The 25,322-nt window shown below is 38.6% G+C and overlaps 1 protein-coding gene across 3 annotated transcripts in view; it reads left to right on the top strand.

Annotated features, from left to right (window-relative positions):
- The window catches only part of MTMR7 (myotubularin related protein 7), a 64,997-nt gene that overhangs the window by 6,295 nt on the left and 33,380 nt on the right, over window positions 1-25,322 (top strand). For 2 of the 3 annotated variants that reach the window (XM_052682063.1, XM_052682062.1), the window contains exon 1: window positions 12,946-13,244. The exons of the other annotated variant lie outside the window; for it this stretch is intronic. In XM_052682063.1, coding sequence (XP_052538023.1) covers window positions 13,221-13,244 — 24 coding nt within the window. In that variant the 5' untranslated portion in view covers window positions 12,946-13,220. Of the gene's footprint in view, window positions 1-12,945; window positions 13,245-25,322 lie in introns of those variants that run through there. 3 annotated transcript variants of the gene reach the window in all.

Below are 25,322 nucleotides of genomic sequence, written 5' to 3'. Positions count from 1 at the left end.
GTAAATATTCATGTGGAGTTTTATGTCACTGTTGTTAGTTTTTTTCCTGACATGCAAACTGTGCAAACTTGATCTTCGAAAGTCTGGTCAGATTCTTTTGCACTATGTGCCAATCTTGTGATACAGTCACATTGTGAGAAACATGAGTTTCTCCGTGCGTTTCAGTCAGATAATTTGTTTTAGTGCCAGTGGCATTGGTCTTCATTGATTAATAGATTCCTAGACTGACTTTCAGCAAATGTATTAGTCTCAGTTCTGCAGTTTCATGCTGTATCCCAGAGATCCTAATTACTAGAACTCTAGTCCTCCTAAATTTAACTCTAGTCTTCCTAAATTCCTAAATGGAACGCTAGCCTTCCTAAATTTGTTCCTGCAATTCAGCATGTCTCTGTCACTCATAGCACTGATTGAAATCTTTACAAAATCACTTTTCAGAGTAAAGCAATGCTTTTAATCAGTTTTCCCAGGAAGATTCCACTGACCTTCGGGTTGCTGTGTAGTCTCCCCACACAGCTAGTCTTCCCCTTCTCTGTGGCCAAAGATGTGAGAGAACTTCCCACAGGAAAAGGGTGGGAGAGAGCAGCCAGATGTGGAAGACTTAAACAGCCCTTCTGCCCTTGGAGAAGAAGGAGTATAAATAATATACTGACACATTTTTAAATTCAGTTCTGCCTCGTGTGGTGGGAAGAAAGCTGTCTGAATCATTCAGTCCCCCTTGTACCACTGGGGAAACCATGTCAGCACGCTGCTCCACCTCTGCACAGCAACAGCATTCAGTAATTACTGAAATATTCCCCAGGGAAACAAATGTTTACAACTGAGTTTTGTAATTGACTACAGAGATGCCACAAATTGTACAACGAGCTATTTTGTGTATGTCTTTGTTCACATGTGTTTGTATGCGTATACTTTATATACATAATGCATATATGTACACATACATACCCTGAAGCTGAGGAAAAGAACATCTTTGCAGATAGTTTCTAATGAGACAAAACTAGATTTCTAAGTGGAAAGGAAGAATGTAACATATCATGGATATTGCACATAATTTCTTTTCATATTTTAAAACATTTGCTCGATAGAAGTTGTTTCCTCAGAAACAACTCAGATATCCTCAGATATCCTATAACTGCCAACTGGGTTTTGCATTTGACTTTGCTCACTTGTTATTTTACATTTGTAGGAGCCTCTGTAGAATTCAGAGGGAGGATATTCTCAACTTTCTCAACACACATTTTCTAATCTTCCAGATTAGGTTTGTTTGTCCTAGAATGCAAATTACTTTGCAATATTTAATATAGATCTTCTTTCACATCATAATCAAATCAATATTTTAGCCATTTGAATTGGTTAGTGGACTTTACAAATATTTAAAAAAATATGTATATTTGCATTATAGATGTGTACCTAAATTTACATTATAATTTCTTATTCTTTGGTTGATACTTAAAAAGTTAAAAAGATAGTACAAGAAACATGGTACAGTAAGCATACCAAATACATAGAAACTGCAAAGAGTCTCCATGTAAGACATGTAAGACCGAATAAGACTGCACAGAGCAGTTGGCTTTCACAGGAAGATGTGAAATCAAAAGCTGTCTTGTGGTGTATGTACACCATACTGCAATCTGTAGCATAAATACTTCCAAAAGAGAGTTCTTATTGAAGGCTGATGGGAGATATGTTTGCAGTATATATTTCAAATGGAGAGAAAGGAAATGTATGGACTGGCAAAGGAACATGCTGGTACAACCAAACCCATACTTCTTGGCTGGGGTGTATGAGTTAGTATATAATACTTAATAAGAGAGGTGTGGAGGGGGAAAATAAAGTAACTGCTTTTAAAATGGAGCTAGCTGAATTTGTGAATTTCTGAATATAATGGGACTAAACATGATGGTTCAGAAGATCCTCTGCAATTCTTTGTCTTCAGAAAAGGTTAAATATATTTTTAATTACTAAGGTAGTTTTGGAAAGCTTTATATTTGTAAAGTTGCCTGGAAAACATCAGGCCTGAGTGCAAGGATTTAGAAGCAATTTGTATTTATTTATTTTTTTAATATTTGATTTACATAAGAATTAGCACACATGGATTGGATTTATTTCCCAATAGAAGGAATGCAGAAAAAGAAGACTGTGTTAGTACTAAACCAAGAAGTAAGGCACACAACACAGAACTGAACTTAACTAGTAATAACAACATTATAACTACTATTTCGATTAGCGGCTCAGCTTGAAAAGCTGTTTAAGAACTTTACTTGCAAGTAACTGTTGGATACTGGCTACAAATATGATTGTTCCAATGAATGTTTTAGAGTTGAAAAAATGCTCAGCTTCGGATAGGAAGGGGAAGGAAATCTACAGTAACACACGCTGTATCTACAGAGTCCTGATGCTACCTATGAAGTAATGGAGTGATTAATTTTGGAATCCGTAAGGTTAAAGCTCTTAGGAAAAAGTGTACCTCAGGTCCCAGGGAATCTGAGAAGTCACCTGCAGGGACTGGTACTCTCATAAATGAATTATAAGAAAAAGAGCCTACACTCAGAAATGTGTAAGAGTCTGAGTTAGCCAGCAGAATCTCTGAATGCAAATGGGACTTAAATGCAGAAACATGGTTAGCAACCAGCCAAATGCCCTCAGGGCTCCTGTGTGTGACACTTTAAGAAACAAGCCAAGATGCTTAAAAAGGTTATTAACCTTTATAGAAATTTTACTAAGTGGGATATTTTGCAGCAGAGTACCATTGATAGCCATAAAAACAAAGCAAAACTACCCTATAAACAAGGACTTCCTCTTTGTGCGTCAAAGCACAAAGACTAGTTCTGCTGCAAATAGAAAATTCTATTTTATAACCAACCTTGGCCTTATCAGTGTGAATATTCTGCATTTATGAGGTACAATGGCAGAGGACATATTTTTGTGGTCATCCTTTAAGTAGCTTCTTCTCAAACAACCAGAACCTAGATTTTGAGCAATCCCAGGTTCAACTGGTAGTCAACAAACAGTCCATACTAAACTACTTGATCTAGTGGTTGGCAACCCTGTCTATGAAAGGAGGATTGGAACTAGATGATATTTAAGGTCCCCTCCAACCTAAGCCATTCTATGATACTTGCAACTTCAAATACAAATAAGTATATTTGGATTTGACTATTCTCTGTCAGTGGAAAGGAGGCATTACAATGGGCGGATGGGGGAAAAAAAAAAAAACAAAAAAAAAAACAGAAAAAAACTAGGAAAGAAAAAATACAAAACTTTAATCTGAGAATTTAGCAGATTTTCCCTGCCAAATGCCAGCTCTTCATTTGTATCACTAGGCCAGAGTTTTCTTCTCTGGTATTACTCGGCCAGCAGCCAGCTCTCTGGGTGCAAATATGCAGAGAGTAAGTGTTTAAGCTCACAGTAGTTGAGTAACTCTTAGTATTTCTGTAAGAAGTTTCTGCTGAATACAGTGCAGCTTTTACTGCTTTGAAAGACAGCATCTCCCACATGCAGATTCCCTGATCTCTGCTAGAATCTGTGCTCATATTGCTGCTTGTTCAGGTGAATCTCTCACTTCCTCTGCTCAGCAGCCAAAACTTCTAGAAACTAAATTCTGTCAGAACTCCACCTCTTCATAACACACACACACACACACACACTCCTCCACACAACCTCATTACCACAGGAAGCAAGATTATTTGAAATGCAAGCAGGTTAGTACCTTTAAAAAAAGAAGAACAAGAAGAAGATTGGTACGGAACCCCAGTCACCTCTCTGACATGTAAACGAAAAGAGCAAACTGTTTTTGAAAATCAGAGCAAGCATAGTTCCTGCCTGCTGCACTTTTTATTTCTCTTCCATTTTGTGGGAAAAATCTACCATCATAGTACACAGAAATTTGCCAAAAAGTCAAGAATGCTAAAAAATAGAATAGAATTTAAAAGCTAACAAAAATTTATTTCTGTATTGCTAGGCACGCTTCCAACTCATCAGCCTATCCAATGTGGACTTTCCCATGCCCAGTATAGAAGCCAAAAGTGTTGCTGAACATTAATAGTTAGCCTCTCCAGGCTGTGTCAGTTGTAGGTCCATAGGGACCCTAGCTCACATATGGGGTGGGAGTGGATCTGGCAGTGCAATGTGGGAGCCAGCTACGTTCAAATTGGTGAAGGTCATCCAAAAGCATCTCAGACTGTCATTGTCACTGCAGCCTGCTTCTCACTGAATTTGACACCAAGCCTTTCCTAGGTCATTATCAGAATGCTTTCAGAGGGGTGTGACCTAGCAGTTTCAAGAGGTGGATGGATTTAAGTTGCAGTAGACAGTAGATGGGGCATTCATATTACAGGCTTCTGACAAAGCTAATCTTCCTCTCTTGGCTCCTGCAGAGCTGAATCAGAATGGGAGCATAAGCTAGGTGCACTGGAGGGGTCCCTGAAGCCTGTTCTAAGTACCTGGCGGTCTGATTCAGGATGTACAAAGGCTGAAGAATGAGGATCAGCCACCAATCACTTGCTGCGACAGATGTTAGGTAAAAACTGCTAGTAGTAAGTAATAAGGTACAGTTATCAAAAGCTGTATGTATTATAAAAGCAGTGCTACCAATTCGGAAGTTTTCTGTCATAAAATACATGTATTAAGTGCAAAATTATTCACAGGAAAGAAAGAGTGTCTTTTACTCAGAATTCAGTCCTGTGAAGTGCTGAACACCCTCTGTAAATGCTGACCACTTTTAACCTCCTGCTTAAAGTCCCTTGAGTCTGGGTGAGGGCAGTGTATTGCAGAGTTATATTCTTAGTAAAAAAATAATATCTCCATGGAAGTGGAAGAGCAGCTTAGGGTGAAGAAGGGTGTGGGGTTGTTCAGAGAAATGAAGACTTGCAGCTGTCCTATATAATGTATCATTCAGCAACAATAACAGAAACATTTTTTAGACTTAGCACTACTTGTGTCTTTTTTTTTTTCTTTTTCTTAATACAGCTTGGAAGTTGCTTTGGTACACTCCTTCCCAGCAATACTCTGATACACTTGTTAGGACTCCTGCTGCATAGCAGCTTTCATCCTAATCTTTTTCATTTGCATCTTTTCCAAATAAGGCTAAATTTAGCAAACCATTCTGAAGAAGAGGTCTCAGTCTTGCCCCTGTTTATTTCTGTGGCAGAACTCATGAGAAGAAAGAGTGGCAGAAAATATCAGAAATATAGCTCTTCCTTTGTTTCCTTCTCTCTCCCAACCCTTTAAAAGTTTACAATGCTTAAAGTCATACAGATCAGAAAATTCACAGATAGTTAAAATAGCTCCTTTGGATGCAACTGCCAGTAAGAACAAACACACAAAAACTCCTGTGCCTCAAACTGCCTCATTAAAAGCAAATTTCAAGAGAGCTCTCACAGCATGCAGAGTACTAGATTTTATGAAAAGGATCATCAAAATGTATTTCAGTGTTTGTTTTTTTTTATGCTAACCATCTCTGACTGTACTGTTCTCCATCCTTTAGATGACATGACAGCTATAAATTCTCACAGAGAAAAAAAAAATATATAAACAAATATCTAACAGATATCTAGCATTGAATTATCTTGGAAAACCTAAGTAGAAGTCTAGATTTCATTCAGTGTTGTAAGATCAGCTTCTCAGGTGGAATCCTGAGCCTCTTCAATACAGTGGGAGTTCCTTAGTAGGAGGATACACTGCCAGTGTATTTATGTTGTATTTGAAGAGAGCAATAAGGTCTCCCCTCAGCCTCCTTTTCCCCAGACTAACAGCCCCACTTCCTTCGGGGCTGTCCCCATAGGGCACATTCTCCAAGCCCTTCACAAGCCTTGCTGCCCTTCTTTGGACCTGCTCCAGCATCTCAGTGTCCTTTTTGTACTGAGGTGCCCAAAAATGAACACAGTACTCGAGGTGAGCCCTCACCAATGCTGAGTTCAGGGGCAGGATGACTTCCCTAGTCCTGCTCACCACACCATTCCTGATCCAAGTCAGGATGCCATTGGCCTTCTTGGCCACCTTGGCACACTGCTGGCTCATATTCAGCTGACTGTCCATCAGTACACCCAGGTCACTTTCCATCAGGCAGCTTTCCAGGCACTCTTCCCCACGCCTGTAGGTTTGTCTGGAGTTGTTGTGACCAAAATGCAGGACCTGACACTTGACCACAATGAAACTCATACAGTTTATCTTGGCCCATCGATCCAGTCTATCCAGATCCCTCTGTAATGCCTTTTTACCCTCCAGATCAACACCCCCTCTCAATTTGGTGTCGTCTGCAAACTTACTGAGGATGCACTCAATCCCCTCAAGATCATCAATAAAGATGTTGAATAGGAGTACCAAGCCCTGGGGGACACCACTTGTGACTGGCCATCAACTGGATTTAACTTTATTGATCACAACTCTTTGGACCTTGTCGTCCAGACAGTGATTTACCCAGTAGAGTGTATGCCCATCCAAACCACAGGCAGCCAGCTCCTCCATGATAGTCACATGGAAGACTTCCATGCTAGTGGGGAAATTGTATGGCCAGTTTTACAGATAGACATTCACACCATTTCAAAGAACTAAATGCTTGGAAAGGATTATATTTGTTCTGAAGGGCAGTCACTGACTAGCGATAGATGCTCTTGCAGGCATGAGCCTCCTTATCTGCGAGACTACCAGTCAGCATGGGTTAAAATGATGCAGTTTCACCACTGGTTTCACGAAGGAAGGATATTTTCAAGATGAAACCCAGGCCAGAACTCACCTTTTGATCTTTAAGGAGAGATTTCTCAAGCAGATGCTTCCAGCTGCATCAGCAGCAGTCACTGCCTGATGATCAGATCTGGATAAATCATAGAATCATAGAATGGCATGGGTTGAAAAGGACCACAGTGATCATTGAGTTTCATCTCCCTTGCTATGTGAAGGGTCACCAGTCACTAGACCAGGCTGCCCAGAGCCACATGCAGCCTGACTTTGAATGCCTCCAGGGATGGGGCATCCACAACTTCCTTGGGCAACCTGTTCCAGTGCGTCACCACCCTCTGAGTGGGACAAACTTCCTCTTAATATCTAGCCTAAACCTCCCTTGTCTTACTTTAAAACGTTTCCCTCTTGTCCTATCACTAACCACCTTGATACATATGTTGGGGTCCCCTCTAGCATGGAACAACAGTGTTGTGACAGGTGTCGTTGCCTCACTTGCAAAACAGCAGCAGCAAGCAGCAGCATATCTGAAGTAGAAGGAAGGAATAGAAAGTATGAGAATCTGGAGCATTACTCTTACATAACTTGGTGATGTACAGCATGCAAGAAGCACGTAGCTGGTGAGCCTGGCCACTAAGATACCTGCCCTGTGTGGGCACCAAGAACAAGGAAAAACTATTGAGACAGCAAGAGGCAAATGTTTGGGCTTTTTCTGAGACTTGTGTAAACATAGGTAAGTATTGCAGATGCAAGGTGGGAAGTAAATCTCACTCAGCTAAGTGGCTGATAAGGTGGCATGCAGGAAAAACATAGCAAAGTCATATGCTGTATGCATTGACTGTAATCACTAAGTTAGTAAACCACAAGCCTCAGAGCGAGCAGTTATGTATAATCATATCTGTAGCTATCTGTAGTTAATGATTCATCTCACCTCACACATTTTTTCTGAACATTACATCCTTTTGTTACAAGTGTAGACCTTTCATGATAGCTCATACATCCTGACTGTGAAGAGTACCTTGGAACAAAACTCTGGACATTCCGCTCCCAGAACAAATTACAACAAGCACTGTCTTCTCATGCATACATAATCCGTGAAAATAATTGACAGCGATCAAGAACATAAATCTAATACTACACAGGGCTGAAAACTGACAGGAGTTAGGAGCTCAAACTACAGAGCTTTCAGACAGGGAATGTCAGAAGCAGTTCAGCACAGTTTTCTTCAGAATCCTCTCTGACATTTTTTTTTTCCTCAAAACTCAGTAAGTAGCAATAGACCCTGAAAAACACTTACCTGGTGAAAACAAAGCAAAGTGAATTCGAATAATAAACTGGACAAGTTCTGGGAGAGCACACTGGAATTCAATCTTAACACCCTGTCAGTCTGAACACTATGACCCTTGCTTAATCTGCTTTTTCTCAAAATGTGAACTGCTTGTCAGTAGCTGAAAAAGGATTGTGTGATCTGAAACCTCCTTTTCAAGGAATGTAAATAAGAAAGACTTCATTGACCACTTCTCAGTGTCAGCTTCTTTCATTAGCAATACAGTATATATAGGAGCAAAGAGATCACTACCTCATTTCTGAAGGATTTCAAGCAGCAGAATTCAGCTAAAACAAATTCTGATCACTTCCACTGATGACTGTCAGTAAGATGGTAGGAATCACTTCACTTTCAGTTCTACATAAATGTTCAAAGAATCACAGAATATCCCAAGGTAGAAGGGACTCGCTAGGATCATTAAGTCCAGATCCTAGTTCCACATGTAGCTTTAGGTAATTATAAGATGATGGCATTCTTTTCCTTTGTTATCCAATTTTTATTTTTCTTTGTTATTTTCTCTAGACCCAAATATATTATATCAATTTCTTTTTCTTCATGTTGGGAAAAATCTTCTAGGCAGACCACTAATACAGTCCCACAAGTCAATAAAATTTTGAAAACTATTATAACAACACAAGTTTATTTTTCATTTAACAATACTGCTTTGGCGAACACACAGTTATGACCTGCTTTGAGCTCTACTGTCTTGCCTTCTTCTTCTAACTTTTTGCTGAGCTTGTCATTGAATGCTTCAATAGAAAGGAGCTGAGAATCTAGGTTGCTTGTTTCTTTTAATTGGTTTAGTGAATAGTTCCTGTCTAGGATTCTGCATGAGATACTGTAAAGGTAGACAGAGTATTACAGGCACCACAATTTGGAAAATCTTTTGGTGACTTTGGAAAATCTTTTGGTGATTGGAATAGTTCCCAATACCTCTGCTCAAAGAAAACTCAGTCACTCAGTTATTTGTGGCTGATACCTGACTGCAGTGAAGCAAAATATGAAATCTCAATTTCTGAGTGGAGGAAACACATCTAGCAGATTATATTAGATTTTAATTAAAATAAAATTATAAATAAATAAATAAATCCAGCTTTTCCACCAAGTTCTTCTACACAGCTGAGGATCTAACCTGAGAGTAGACTTGCTCAGATGTACCTAGTCACAGCTAATATATAGGAAGAGGGGTACTCTCTTAAAGGTTCTCAGTATAGCTATTCCTTACAGCAATGTCCTGTGTAGGATCAGTAAAAGGCAAGACAAAGCAATTGCTTTTCATTGTGCTGACTGACAAAACAGTGTAAGTAGAAGTATTGATGAATGCAGATTTGCAGAATGGGGTAAATCTCTAAGCAGTATTACACTTCTTCAGGAGTTTAGGAATTCTTAATTGTCTTGTGGAAGTATTTTTTTTTTCACTACTGGCTCTCTTGAGAAGTGCTTTTCTTCATTTTCACCCTATAATACTCACTGTACTAACTGGCCTCCTTCTTTAGCTGCTTTACCCTCTCTGGTCTGAATTACACCAGCTCAAGTATATCACAGTTGACCTCCAACACTGTGCTGTCAGCTGACATGTTTTGTTATGAAAAACATAGCATTTTACAGTAGTAGGATTAACTGTTCTGATCTTGTTGAAATGCTCTCATTTAAAATAATGTTAGTCCTTTGTCAAAACCATAACTGTTTCCTCAACTGATGAAATCCTCATGTTAGCAACTGGAGTTCTATTTGAGCTCTTTCAGAGTTTTATTTGCTTTATTTCTCTGTTATGAAACTCAGGCCAGAAGCATATCAGTTGGGCTATCTGTATAACAGGATTGAATGGGTCTCCAGGGGACTGCTGGTATTTTTTCCTGTGTGAATTTTGTTTTTATAACCATGCAACAACGTTTTATAACAGGGCAAAATCAAAGACTGCTTTGAGTAATTCTTGAAGGAAATGCTAAAAGGTCAAGCCAAGTAACAGTTAGCTGAGTTAAAGAATAAAGTCAAAGCTACTTGTTTTTACCTTGTCACATGCAGCTCCTGCTAGATTAACTGAGTGAGAAGTTTGTGTGTCTAAGTGCACTGGCCAGGAGAAACTTGGGATGTTCCCTCTAAAAGTTCAGAAGTTATGAAACACAGAAAGAGACACACTGTTTCTGAATCCATGGTACTGATTATCCAAGGTGTAAATACTGTAGACACCTACAAATCACATGCATGTGTTTCACCTTTGGCTGCTGTCATTAGGCAAAAGGCAAAAAGGAAACACGAGTTTTGATGCCACAGTGTATGACTGCTGTCTAGTGAGTGAAAAAAACCCAATTGCCACCTCCAGCCTGGTAAACTGTGTGCTTCACTGGAGGAAAGAGCTTTGATGCCTGCAAACAACTTCTTGCTCTAAGTGCCGAAGTTTTTCAGTGACATGCCTTCAGAAACTGTGTGGATTCTTTTTGCTCCATTCCTTATCCACAATCCAAAAGCTGCACTCAAACTAGCATTGTCTTCCTTTAGCTCACAATAACATGGCATGATACCAGCCTCCATGTCTTCATCCCGAATACCAGGCTGTAAGGCAGACAATTCTGTCACATTGACTATAGCTGCCCAAAAATAAAGCTGCCTTACCATCAGTTTCATGTTTATTTCTTCATGATGATCAGTGATGGTTTTTAAGGTATGTCTATATATCCATAAAGCCATCTGTAGATGACCCTTGACAATAAGCATTAATATAAGTACATACTTTTATACTTAGAGTTTGCAGATTATATTAAAAGGCAGCCAACAGCAATCTAGCAAAGATAGTTGCAAAACACGAATAAACTTACAAAGCCTTCCAGATCCAATACGATGATTCAAATCCACATCTTAACTAACAGAAAATGTTTGAGCATTCAGGTGACTGCATTGATTATAGTAGAGATTTTAGTACATTGTAAGTTAAATGTGTCTTTCGTGTTTTACTAGCTTGGGCTGAAACCCATCTCTCCTGCTTATGGATATGAAAAACAAATACAGTAGTGTCATTCTAGCTCTCAGTGCCTGGTCGTCTTTCAGCAAGCACTGATCGAGTACTTTATTGTTAGTTGCAGCAGATAGATCAAAAACGGTTTAGTAATGACAATTCAATTTTCCTATCTCTACATCTTAGTTGAGTCAGAATGGTAGACTATGAAGTACTGTGTTTTGTTGTTGGCCTCACTGTACTTCCGTAGAGAAAGTATTTCACTTTCAGGATTGTTAAGATAACAGCATCCATGATAGAAAGAAAATTATTCATATAAGAGAACTGTTAAAAGCTTGTGATTACTGCATCTTTCTGTGACAAATGCAGTAGGCATTTTTGTCTAAACCCCAGTTCTGTTTATAGCCATCCTTGCTCAAGAATAATTTTATCTGTTCAAGACAGTTAAAAAACTCTTGCAGGATGTAGAGCAACTGATTGCTATTAACAGGATTTCAGTTTTAACAGGATTTCACTTTCAGTGTTCTGTGAGCAATGAATGCCTTAGTGTGCAGATATTGAAGCAGAGATAAAGCACCATCAACAGCAAGACTTAAACTTGGCAGTAACAAACCACAAGGAAAAGCAAGTATCTCCAGGGACTGAAAGGATGAGCATGCTTTCTTCCATTTTCACTTACTGGCAGTAGCAAATGCCAAACTATGGTAATATATGCCATGAATCATATTTATTTATAGCTACAAAGGAAATATATTCCATGGTTGGTTAATTCTTAATTGATTTTTACAGCTCAGGCCTAAAATAAGAGAGCAAAATATACCACTAATTGAGTCTTGTGAATGAACGACTCTTTATGTAATTCCTGCACTTTTATGGATGCCATCCAGTGAAATTTCAAATAGAAAATATCTTCAACTCTTGTATCAGATCAGGGTGACCAAAGTGAAATGGAAAGATAAAAACTCTCAGTAGAGAACAGATTTTGTCCAGTTGATGGTGTCTCAGATTATGGGCAAATTATCCACTTCTGCACAATACCAACAGCTGAATTATGGGAGAAAAAAAAAGGCAGAAGTGGTGAAAAGAGAGACAGAAGGAAACAGAAAGGTCAAATTCAGACACGACTTATGTTCCACTCCTGGCAGCAGAGCTTCTGTCTCCTCTAACCAAAGAGTTGGCACAAAACAATCTAGCAAAAAGGTGACGGGACTAGAGAAACATTGGCAGGAACTGTGCAAGTAACATTATAACCATTGTTCCCTTTCCCTTACGTTAAAAAGTTTTGGTGGCCTCCAGTCATTTACAACTCATGTTTTAGCTTTCACAAAAAAAAGCTTAAGCTTGCTCTGTTCTCTGCAGGCAAGATAAGAATGTGTGGGGAGCTTCTGCTGCTCTGAAGCACAGCTCTCTTGCTGCAGGCTTTGTGTGCTTCAGTACATCTTCATACTTATTCCTGACCCTTTGAGGTGGCTAGCCAGAATGGAACTGCCTATTTGTGAGAAGCTGGTTAGAGATGTTCTCTATGTCTGCCCAGGTAACCTGAGGAAAGCAGCCCTAAAACATCTATTTTTGCCTCAGAAGGTATCACATCTGATGGTCCAGGCAAGGCAAGCAACGGCACAAGAAATTTATTAAGTAAGACCGAAAATTACGTGTCACAAAAAATCTCCCTTTGTGCACATTGTGAATTATTGAAAAACAGACATGTAGAGCTTGAGATTAATGCAGTTCTGTGCCTCAGTTTCACGCAGTGGACTTTTTGCCTTGGAGACACTGCGCACACTGAACCAGGGAATGAGAAACGATGGAGGGAGGCCACCTCAGGCAGAGCTCCCCTCGCTGTTTCTGGTCCTTCTCACAGGAAGCATCGAGCGGGGCAATTCCAGACACCGAGCTGCCAAGAGCCCCCCGCGCCGTGCCCTGAGACAATGCAGCCGGGTTGGGCCGCGCTCAGCATCCCCGCGGCCGGGCATCATGGCGCCTGCTGGAGGTGGAGCCAGCCGCTGACCTGCCGGCACTCGAGCAGCCGCATCCTCTGCCCTGAACAGACCTTTATTTTTTTTCTTTTTCTCTTTTTTCTTTTTTTCTTTTTTTCCCTTTTTTAATCCTATCTGCGCCAGAAAGCGGGGGGACAAATTAATATATTATAAATATATATATTTTATATATATATATATGAATGAAAGGCCGGCAGGAGCCCAGGTGCGCATGGCTGCCCGCCTGACGTGAGCAGCCGGGCCGGCCGCCGCCGCCGCCGCCGCCGCCATGGAGCACATCCGGATGCCCAAGGTGGGTCCGGGCGGGAGCAGCCCCTGCGGCTGTAGGGCCGTTCTGTGCTGCGGCCCGCCCGGCTGCCCCGGGGGAGGGGGGTGCTGCGGGTTGGGCTGGGGGTTTGAGTCGCCTTAGTGAATGGCAGACCCCGACTGTGTCTTGTTATCGGAATGAAGGTGTGTTGTCCTATAGCTCATCTCAGTGTCAGATCTGGTGATGAATTTGTTTATTTTTTGCAGACTGATGCTATAGTCCTTCTGTTAGTCCTTTTTTTTTTTTTTTTCTTTCTTTCTTTTTTTTTTTTTTTCCTGCAGAAGCCTGTGTTTGTTAACAAAGATGGAAATTCCATCTTGCTTTATAAAATGAGATGCAATTTTGGCGCATGCATAAAAATAATGACTAAAAATGAACTCCCACAATATACTAATTTGAAGTGGGCATAGCATATATTTTTTACCTTTTTTGTTTGTTTGTTTCCTGTCATCCTCCAAAGCTGTTAAAAAGTTATTTGTATTTGATTGTGCCTGTGTGGGTTTTTTTGTTTGTTTGTTTTTGTCAGTGTCTAGCATGATGATGCTAATTTCAGATGAGACTCCTTACTTGACTTGGATTTTTGTGTCTTTAGGTGCTAAAATGAACATACGTATTTATAGCATCTGTTCCTTCTTATTTCATGATTTATCAGTGGCATTTTTTTTTTTTTTAATTTTTTTTTTTTAAAGAAAACTGTCAGAACACTAAGAATCATGAGATTCTTATGTCAGAATGTCAGAACACTAACAATCGTCTTACCATGGGTAGGAAATGGTCAGTGGAAGATGCCTGAACAGGTGCTTTTGGCCGTGAGCCAAATGTTGAAAGCATCAATGTGAAAAATAATGAAAGCAGATTAATAAGGAAAAAAAAATTAAATTTAAAAATAAGTCTTCATGCTTGTTTTTAACGAATGACCCAAGCCTATTATGGACAATGGAAGCTTTTCTGTTTTTCTGCAAGTGTGTGCCTTCACATGTTGCAGAAATGGGTTTTGCGTATGTATAGTATCAAGACAGCTATGAGAAAGCACAGCACTGATACTTCAGAACTTGCTCTGGAAATCTTACTCAGTGGGAGGTGATTGTACAGTCTTTATTCCATGTGTCTCCTTATATTTGTAGGTATTCTGGGAGTTATGTCCCTGGAGTAAGGCAGTTTAGAAGGCAGGATGTGAAGGTGCCTTTAAATCCTTTAAAAAATCCTTCTACAAATACAGAAAAGCCAAGATATTAAATATGAGTGGGTGCTGAAATACATCCCTCAAGTTACTCCCAAATACAGTGATGCCATAGTGTATCTACATTTACCTTGCAGAAACAGTATCTTTGATGTGCTTGTTCAAAAACAAAAACAAAAAACAAAACCAGAAAATCAGTCACCAAAAGAATGTTGTCTATTTTTAATTGTTTTTTGTTTTTACTTTTTTCTTTTCACTGATAATTTGAAATTTAACATTAAATGTTTTCCAATATCAGCAATGCAAAGAATGGAAATAGAAATATTCTCACTATATTGAGAGTTAGTCTGTGGTATCCCGTTTCCTAACTCCATGCAATTTCATCCAGTGAAAAGCTTGATAAGCAACTGCCTTCTGTGTAGAGATACTTATTTCAGAATAATGTGACTGTCCAGATGGCCAGTCTAGATGGATTCCCAGACATTTTGAAAATTAAGATAAATCCCATACTTAGAAAATTAGTGAACTTACTAATACAAAATTAAAACAAAGTTCTAGTCCCAAGTAAAAGCTTTTCTTTCAAAAGGAAATAAAAACGTAATGCCAATTGTTGCCAAAATAATTAGCAATTGTTTTTTATTTTAGTTCAAATAAAACAGCAGTGACTGATAGTTCACATATATGAAAATAAATCTGATATATCATAGCTGTCATTTAAGCAGAAGAAACGAACAGTAGCAGAGAGGAGTTCCAAGTCATCTGGACCAATAGTTCATTTAGGTCACTGCTCTGTGTGTTCTAGTGGTGGAAGGAAATCCTGGCCACATTCTTCACTCTTGCGATGTCCATATTTGTATTGTTGCGGTCAAGTCCATCCCTCCCTTGTTTGATTCATGTCCCTTTATGGACCTCTTGTTCATGTGTTTGCCAAAGCCCTTTCTGGACATGCTAACACCTTTTTCCTGTGTGGGATCAAGTTGCAAAAGATCACAGCTGTAGAAATTTTGTTCAGTGCTCCTTGCTTCTAGCTTTGCTGATTTGGAGAATAACAGTTTATTCTCACCTTTTCCAAGCCTTCATCATAAATCTTGATCACAGCCCGTGTGTTTCTGGTAAATTCGAGAAATGTCAGCAGTCACCCCTAGACCTTTTCCCTGTGTGGGAACTATAATTTCTGAGTCCATCAATGGTTGTGTAGACATGGTTTAGGGCTTTTTCCCTCATAGTTAAACCATATATATTTGTTTGCATCTCTTTTGCCTGCACACGGCTCTTCTGAATCTCTTGTGCCACAAATACAGCATTTGGCTGTCTAAGAAAGCTTACTATCATCCACAGACTTGAGGATTTTACTGCTTACTCTTTTCTCCAGGCCATTGATAAAGTGGAGTGAAACCAGTCTCAGAAGTTGTAGGACTTCACTGCTGACTTGCTTCCATCCTGAATGACATGCCACTAAGCCCTACTCTGCTTCCTATCCCTTAAGCAGCTTTCAGTTTGTAAATGGACTTTTTCTCCAGTACCATGGTAACTTAGTTTCTCTAAAAATCTTTGATTGTCAAAAGGTTTTTTTTTAACTCTAAATATATCTTGCCCTCTGGGTCAGCCTTACTGAATACTTTGCAACAGCATCACAGGCCTCCAGCGGGATTTCCCACTCCAAAATCTGTTCTGAGTCTTTCAAAATGTGTGTATTCCCCTTCTCAGCAGTTCCGTTCTTCCAATGTGCTATTGACATAACTACATAATTTTGGTAATGGTACATTGCCTAGCCCTTCACCAAAAGGCATAATACCTTAAATTCTAGTTCTGAAGAGTTTAACTATTATCTCTCCTTAGTAAGCAAAAATAGCAAGTTAATAGCAGAAAAAGAAACCACTTGACTAAACACTGCTTTTCTTCATTATTTTATTAAGGAGTATTCCTTAGCCCTTCTGGACAATATACAGCTGAGTCTCAAACACAGTCTTTCATGTACTAAATGCCATTGTTCTACCGTGATGTTGTAGGTGGAATGGAGAGTGCATGTACAAATACACAGAGGCAGCAGTGGTGTAAATGTCACAATGTAAATGTCGTCCTATTTATAAAGGCTGTAATTTGAGTGTATTTAAAAGTTGCTAACTGTCGCGCGTAGCTAAATAAAGTTATGCATAATTCCAACAATCTTTTAAAAATGAGTAAAACCACTGTCAGCCATTAGTATGGGTTGAGCAGCAAGATTTGTCTAGGATAACTGCCAAAACCCAAAACTTGAACTGCTTATAACAGTGATTAAAAAAAAATTAATAAACAATACTTTCACATAGACAAGAAGCATATCTTATTAACATCTGTAGAGATATGTTTAACCATGAACAGGTAGACAGATAAGGTCTCTAAAGATGTGTTTATTTTATTGGGGGACTTTGGGCACTGTTGCTAATCACTTTATTTTATTTACCATAATCATTCCATATCATTTGTCTTCATATATTGGCAGCAGGATTATTGAATGGGCTTCTTAAAATAAAGAACGCATCATATTTATCTCTGGTATAGCAGGTGTCTTAAATGGAATTAACTCAGAAATTCATTTGATTGAGTATCTCTTGTTAACACAATACTTGGGATGATTTGAGTTGCTCAAGTGGTTTTGTTTTTGTGATGTTACAGTGAGGTATTTCTTTTCAATGACTCCTTTCTCAGGAAAACTGTAAGATACATTGCTATTTCTCATGATGATGAAGAATCCTACCAAGTATTTTACTTTCCGAAACTAATTTCTAGCACTGAGTGGTATTTCCTTTCTGTTTTAGCAGATTTGGCCTAGATGAGCACACCTCAGTCACAAAAGTCCCCTGTGCCATTCTCTTTCCTGAATTTTCCCAGCTATGCAGGATGTATTTGTACTGCAGATGTATTTGGCCCAACAGAGTTATTCTGGGGATACGATAGACAGTACCCTTCATCCTGTGTTCAAGTAACATGATTGTTACAGAGGACCACAAATAAAACTTTTGAGAACAGTTTCAGCTGAAATTTCACTGATCTGCTTATGTAGGGAAAGTTTATTTATTCAGTTCTGGTTACTTTGGGGCATTGCTACTTATGGAATGAGATTTTTAATGCTTAGCTTTAGATATGTGATTTAAGAGCAGAAGATCTGTACACATAGCCAAAAGAATATCTGGAATTAGAGAAGATTCATAGTCTCCAGTTACCCTTTATTCTTCATGTGTATGAGCTTCTAAGATAGTTATGTAAATAAGGTGCAGAAACTTTGGCATTAATACTTTATTTCATTTTCTATTAAAATAATCTACTTTACCTGGTTACTACTCTTACAACTGTTTCTTTGTTTCTGTAATCTGATTCATATATCTCACCATGATATATTAATACACATTCTCCTGAAGAAACAGAACATTACTTTTGGTTATCTTTATCCATTTGTCTGTTCTTAATCTCTGGTCATCCTATTGAAATTTCCATGTGAAATAGGTTAAAACATGTCATATATTTATTATCTGAAAACTCTCTGCCTGTGTAGCAGTAACAGCCTGTAGGACAACTGATCATTAAAATAATAACTAATTAAGTGTTGACTGGTTACGTCTAATTGAGTGAATGCGGGAGCACACTGACCTTTGTGAAGTGAGTGAAGGAGCTGTTGTTCTAGATCAGGATGCTCGGTGCTCTTTAACATCTGTATCAGTGATATAGATGATGGAATCGAGTGCACCCTCAGCAAATTTGCTGTTGACACCAAGCTGAGTGGTGCAGTTGACACGGTGGAAGGAAGGGATGCCATTCAGAGGGACCTTGACAGACTTGAAAGGTGGGCCCGGGTGAACCTAATGAGGTTCAACATGGCAAAGTGCAGAGTTTTGCACTTGGGCTGGAGGAATCCCAGGCATCCATACAGAGTGGAAGGAGCAGTCCTTGAGAGCAGCCCTGTGGAGAAGGACCTGGGGGTCTTGTCAGATGAAAAACTTAACATGAGCCAGCAGTGTGCCCTCGCAGCTCGGAAAGCAATAATATTGATTCCAGGGCGAAATCCCAGGCATACATACAGACTGGCAGGAGAAATCCTGAGAGTAGTCCTGCACAGAAGGATCTGGGGGTCCTCATGGATGAAAAACTTAACATGAACCAGGAGCGTGCTCTTGCAACTTGGAAAGCAAGTGGTATCCTGGGCTCCGTCCGAAGAGATTTAGGTTGGATATCTAGGGGAAATTCTTTACAGAGAGAGTGGTGAGGTGCTGGAACAGGCTGCCCAGAGAAGTTGTGGGTTCCCTGTCCCTGGAGGTGTTCAAGGCCAGGTTGGTTGGGCAGCCTGGTCTAGTATTAAATGGGGAGGTTGGTGTCCCTGCATGTGGCGAGAGGGTTGGAGATTCATGATCCTTGAGGTCCCTTCCAACCCTGGCCATTATGTGATTCTGTGATAATAGTGCTTCTGATCTAATACCAAAATATCTAATTCAGAATGCTAACTGAAAAGCAGTTTAGAAGAGAGTGAAGAAAAGAATCATCCATATGGGAAAATGCTGCCAAATTTATGAGCTGATGCAAGAACACTGATGGAGACAGTGATCCAAAGGTTGTTTAAGGCAATGAAAGTGTTCCTCTGGTTTTAAAAGGTTCAGGATTCAGTTCTTTGGCTTTTGTGCATGCAGTTCTATTTTTCACTTGGCTTTCTTTATTTTACATTACCTCTGGGATTAGAACCTTTTGATTCTGGATGTTTTTTTCACTTTTGAAACATAAGTTTTATGTATGTGCCTATTCCTAATATGCACTTTATTTCTGTTTTAGGTGTAGCGTTGATTAAAAAAATAAAACAAAATGAAAGTTGGCACTGAAGTTGCCAGAACAGTGTGCCTGCAAAAAATTCTTTTGTTTGCATTTTTTCTTCATTGCTCAGTGCACAATTGTTCCTCCCTGCTATACATTATTGCTATATACAATAATTTTCTGTATATTTTTTTCAGAGGTAAATCTAAACAATTTTGGAAAATGTATTAATCATTATTTTATATATATTTATATATTAATTAATTATTCCTGCTGACTTAGGAAATTCATCAGTTACTCACTTCTTTTCTTGGTAATTTCTGTCTTTGTATTGTAGTGTAGACACCATGCTGCAGTGCTCTATACTCTGATAATAGGCTACAGCTCACTGCATCCTTTATAAAATTACTACTTATATACATATGATAATACGGTGTTTAGTTTCCATATTTTATAAATCACAACAAACAATCAGATATTTTTAATCAAACTATTTAGTAGGCAATTTGCTCAGTGTCTTGCTAATATGCAAGTAATTCCTTAAAACTTTTTTAGCTACTTTCCATTATTTCAGCTTTACTTCAGTCATTTAATGAGTTAGGCTTGCTTAAATTTTTCTTGACTGTTTACCCCCCTCCTGTCAGGTTTGCCCTAGGTGTCTTTATTTAAATTTAATTATTTTCATATTTTTGGCTTTTGATGATTCTTTTGACATATGTGGCCTTCTGATTCTGTGCTACAAATTGAGAAATCTTTTCAATGATGAAAATACAGAGAAATTACATGGATCAACAACAGTTTTTATGATTCTTATTGAAATAGAATAGAAACCACATTAAATAGTAAAATTCATTGACAGCTCTGTTTTCCATTTTTCTTGTTCCAGGACTATGCAAAAAGATATATTATTATATATTTTGTTTAGTGAGTACAATATTATTCTTTCCCTGTGTGGATAAAAAACATCTTTATAGTTCTAGCATTTGATCTTTAGCATGTTATATTTTTTCCACTCTTGAGAATTATGCTAAACACTTGAATAGCTGAGGTCAACCAGGGTGAAGAAAGCTCAAATATTCCACTTGGCCTCAAACCATACCAGCTGTGCTCCTTTTTTCTCATTAGGCTCGGGCTTTTGGCTTGCACATGCTCTTCCTTTGGCTTTTGCATGCCTGCAATGCTGAAGTCAGTCAGTGCCGTGTCGCTAGTTCCCAGGATTTGGTTTCTCCTTGTATGTGTGACACTGCAAGGTGAGCTGGGAAAACAGCTGCAGCCCTGGGCTAGGAGCCTGAGGGAAGACAAAGTCATGGCTGGAAAGAAGGAGCCTTTCTAGGGCTCTGTGCTACCCTAAGCTGGCCCCATTCTTTGGCACTGGAGCAAGTTTTTCAGCAGTACTGTTATGAAATAGCGGCTGTTGAGCTGGCACATGCAGAGCCTGCAAGACCATGATGGAAGCTTGATCTGTCTTGCAGATCCTGTGCATTTGCTGTAATGCTCTAATGTTCCCATGGCCCTTCCCGATATGTACTGTGACTTCCAAACTTCAGTTCCCTCTTTCTCCCTTGCTTTCCAGACCAAAACAAACTCACAAAGTTTTTTTGGTGGTAGATACCATTCACAACCTGGAAACTCACTCAAGTTCAAAGAATCAGTGACTGAAGTTCACTGCATCATTTGACTTGCTGTACCCTTGAACTATCAAAAATGTCTCCGCACTTTTGTACTCTCATATGTCAGTGTACATTTTATCTCATTGAATAGGAAAGAAATTCCCGAGGATGTGGCTGAGCTAGGAGATTCTCTGCTTATCTTTAATTTGTAGGGGAGCTGTGCAAACCCACCGTGAGGGTTTGCACAGCTTTCCTCCTTTTTGGTGGGTAGGAAATGAAAGAATTAATAACAGATCTTGCTTGGTGATGGGCAGGAATACAGCAGTTTTTTTCTTAGATGCCGGATATGTTTTCCATCTGAATTCTCCTTCCAGATGTGCAGTTGAAATTGCAGTATATAACTCAGGAGTTGCAGGCTTAGAAGGAAGTCCACAGACAGAGAGTGTCTGTGCTGGAAGTAAAACTGCATGACAGTTTTGCTTGTCTTGCTGCTTCTTTGTCTTCCCCAGACTCAAGTCTGTGCCCCCCATAAAAGCAGATCCTGCATTTATCTGGAAGAGCTTTCCCACATGGAGTATGAAAAAGGATCAGTAACTTCTGCAATTTTATGATGTTGGCCTATGTTTGGAGGTGCCTACATAAATTGAAGAATGAAGGTACCATGTTCAAGAAGCTTTGAAAAATAGGCTGTGCAGACAGAGCTTTTCCAAGAAGAAATCTGTACTACAGATGAAAACAAATTAGAGTATGTGGGTAATTTTAGAAATAATGTTTTGGCACAGCAATTTTTCTGATCACTTTCAGGATCATATCTTTGTTGTTCTTCCTTAGGTGGGAGTCCCATTGAAACTGGTGGAAGTTGTGCCTGAATAAAGCTTTAACCCATGCTTTTTTCTAATAATACATCTTTTTCTTGAATGACCTCTTGGCAAACCATTTGTCATGTTTATTCTCTGATTAAAAAATGCCTTCCATCTGTTTTTAATTTGAGTTCCCTTTAACTTCTATTTTTTTTTTTTCCTCTTTTTTTTTTTTCTGTTGTCTGTGTTGCACTGAAAGAAGGAGGGTTTGGCCTCCATGTGAGGGGTTGTAATCGTTGAAGTAAATCTCTTGGCAGTCTTTTCTTTAAGTCCAGACAACCACAGTCATTAAGCAAAAGTGAATGATGAAGGCAACAGCTTCAAATAATTTATTTATGTTTTTACTTAGATGCCACTCCTCAGTCTGGCTTGGTTAGCACTTATATTTTTCTCCTTGAGCTCTCGCAGCTTTACAGGCTGTTCTTGCTTTTTTTTTTTTTAAAAAAAAAAAAAAATGAACATATTCCTGTTCCCTGTAGATCATTTAAGGTGTTTGACTTGGCTTACTTTTCCTGATTAGGAGGATAAAGACGACAGTATATTATCTGAATCCTTTGATAAGCTGAATGAAATCTAACATTGAAGATGGTGTTATTTTACTTTTTTTCTTCCCTTTTTTTTTCTTTCTGTATACTACTTTTCCAGAAAGTTTGAGTAACTGGAAAGTAGTCAGAGAAACACAGACAGAGCTCAGATAAAATCCATATATGCCAGCTGGGGGTTTGCAAGCATTTTAGAATGAGCTCCTGCAAGCTTAGAGATTCTTGCTGCTCCTGAAGGCTCTTTGTGCTGTTTGCATACAGTAAATCACAATATTGGGTTTGAATCCAGGTAGACGTAAGCAGTTCACTTGCCTGTTGAAATTGATGTTAAATATGATGAAGTGGTTCATGAGGCAAGATATTAATAATCATGCTTTATTTTTCTCATACTGCAATCACAGTGCTTTATTTTTCTCATACTGCCATCACACATTGGCATATAATGCAGGTGAGTTATACCAGATTGATGAATCATGCTAATCTTTATCAAGCCAAAGTTTGAGGATTTCATTGTACTTACTGTATTCATTGAAGCCATTGGGAATAAATGCCAGCTAAAAATTTGGCCAGCCGCATTGTCTAACAAACAGCCCTTTATCAAATCTGGTAGGAGTGCTAATTAGGAATTGCATTTGCAAGTATTGAAGAAAAACTGAGAAGCTCTTGTTAGAATGCAGAAAACATCTGATATTTTGGATGCTGAAATGTGTCATAAAACTTCTGTTCATAGAAAATATATATATATACATTCTGAAATAAACAGTAGTTACCAAGAGGTATACTTAACCACAGGAAGAAAAAAAATCAAATCATAGTCAACAGGTCCAAATGTGTCTGTGTTTCTGTACAAATACTGAGCATGGAAACACTTGTGAAGACCAGTGTTTTACTGGTTATAAATGGGAATGGTGATGTGATAAACACACTAAGAAACTGATTAAAAAATAATAAGCAGTGTGACAGGCTGCTCTCAGTGGCAGGTCACATGGGAAAGGCAAGGAACTTTGCTGTCACATCACCTGTGATGACCTAGACAAAATCAAACAAGGCATAGATGCAGAAAATGCTGTAACAATGGGAAACATTGCCAAATTGGTGTTGGATAACTGCTGGGGATATGATTCTGGATAAAATTGTAGGTGTTGTAAATTATTGTTTTTATAGAGACTATTTGCTTATATTAGGAAAAAAAGAAAATAGTGTAATTCTAAATAAATCTGGTACCTGATCTTAAGCAGTGACAGAAAGACCTGGTTCAAAATATAGCTGGAACCTCTGTGTGACTTTAATGAATATACTTTGCTGAGTATTCCTGAAATAGCAAAAGAAGTGGGAGAATATCCCATGGAAATGTTAAACATGTAAATATTTAACTTGAAAGAGGAAAGTGCATAAAAATGTGAAAACTTTTTAGAAAGAACGAGAGCCAAAAGTTGAAATGTTTACGGGAGTCATGAAGATTTTGTTTAAATACGGGAACTCACTGTAAGCCAACTTCCAGAAAAAGGCTTTAAAGGATGAAAAAAAAAGACTTGCATAGCTAACCAGCAGGGGAAGGGAGTAAGAGGATGTCTCTTATTTCAATAACTTCTTTTCTTAGAAGTAAAAGGGCTTCTTTCAATTTGAAGTTGTGCCTAAATAAAGAAAATGAAACATAAATTAAATACACAAACAAAATAATGCAAGCCAAAAGAGATTTGGAAGAACAATTCAGCAAAAATCTAGTAGTAAAGCCTTTTTCAAGCTGTCTTTTAATAGGCAAAATCTTGACAGAGGCTAGTAAGTGATCAAAGTAGTGAAAGTATTTAGGGCTATATCTATTCTATCAAGAGCATGTCAAACGATTTGTCACCAATAAACACGTTATTAGAAGAGATTTCATAAGAAACTGTAAACCATGAATGGTGAAAAATTACCATGGTCAAGTAGAAAACTGTCAAGCCAGAAACCATGGTGTGTTTCCTAAAAGCATCCCAGTCAAGACAAAAAAAAACAACACACAACCCAAGAAAACTGTAAACAGCTGCTTTTCCATTCTAAATCTTTAGATTCATGGGAATATATGATTAAAAAGAGAAACCCAGAATTTTTAAAATTTCTGTGGACTACGATGAATACATGTGACAAAATGTCTCTTGGAGAAGTTTAATCATCATGGATGAAGACACAGGGACCTCTCAGTGATAACTAGTTAAAAAATAGGAAACAAATAATGAAGTCCATTTTTACAGTGAGGGAGGTTCCTTGCTAGAGACCCAAGAAAATACATAAGAGTCTGCAATATTTTACTGACAACAGTTTTGAAAGATACAGAGAGGGGAGGAGATGACAGAGGAGGCAAATACCGCTGATAATAGTTAGATTACACAGCATAGGAGAAATGAAAGTTTGCTGTAGGGGCATATAGCAATGTCTCATGATACTGACAACAAAAGTAATTGTTGATAAATGTAAGTTAACAGCAATGTGTGGGGGATAGTGTTGATGGCCGGGAGGGCTTCCTTTCAAGAAGGCTCAAGATTACTTGGAGTTATGATTGATAGTTCTAAAAAAAAAAAATAAAATCCTCGTTTACCTTCTCAGCAGTAACGATGTTTGTTGTTTGCCATCTTGGTCACAAAATGCTATGGTGCAGCTAACAAAATGTGAAGATCACTCTTATCAGGTGTTGCAAGTGCCAATGTTGAATGACAAATTCATGCAATTAAAATGCAATTTGGCCTATCAGAAATTATGACCTTATGTAGTGGTTTGAAGTGTAAATCACACAACACCCTTCTCTCCGCTCAGGAGAAGGCTTGAGAAGGAAGAGGAAGAAACCTGATTGAGATAGGAGAGAACTGATTTATTAAAAGCAATGTCAGATAATACAGAATAATTAAGAATAATAAATCAAATAAACCATAGATAAAACTGGAGGAGAGAGTCAGTCTGAGTCATTATCAGCAGGCCCGTGATGGCTGGCCTCCTGAAAATGGTAACTTCTCCCTCATCTGGGTTCAGAAAATCAGTTATGAAACTCTGATTAATGAGAAGGGAGAAGATATAATTTTAAGAGTTGAAAATTCAGCTCCAAGCCTCTGACCTGCTTTGTG

Source organism: Tympanuchus pallidicinctus, unplaced genomic scaffold (assembly GCF_026119805.1).
Source record: "Tympanuchus pallidicinctus isolate F22 unplaced genomic scaffold, pur_lepc_1.0 scaffold2, whole genome shotgun sequence".
NCBI lineage: Eukaryota > Metazoa > Chordata > Aves > Galliformes > Phasianidae > Tympanuchus > Tympanuchus pallidicinctus.
This window is presented reverse-complemented; position numbering and strand designations above follow the sequence as displayed.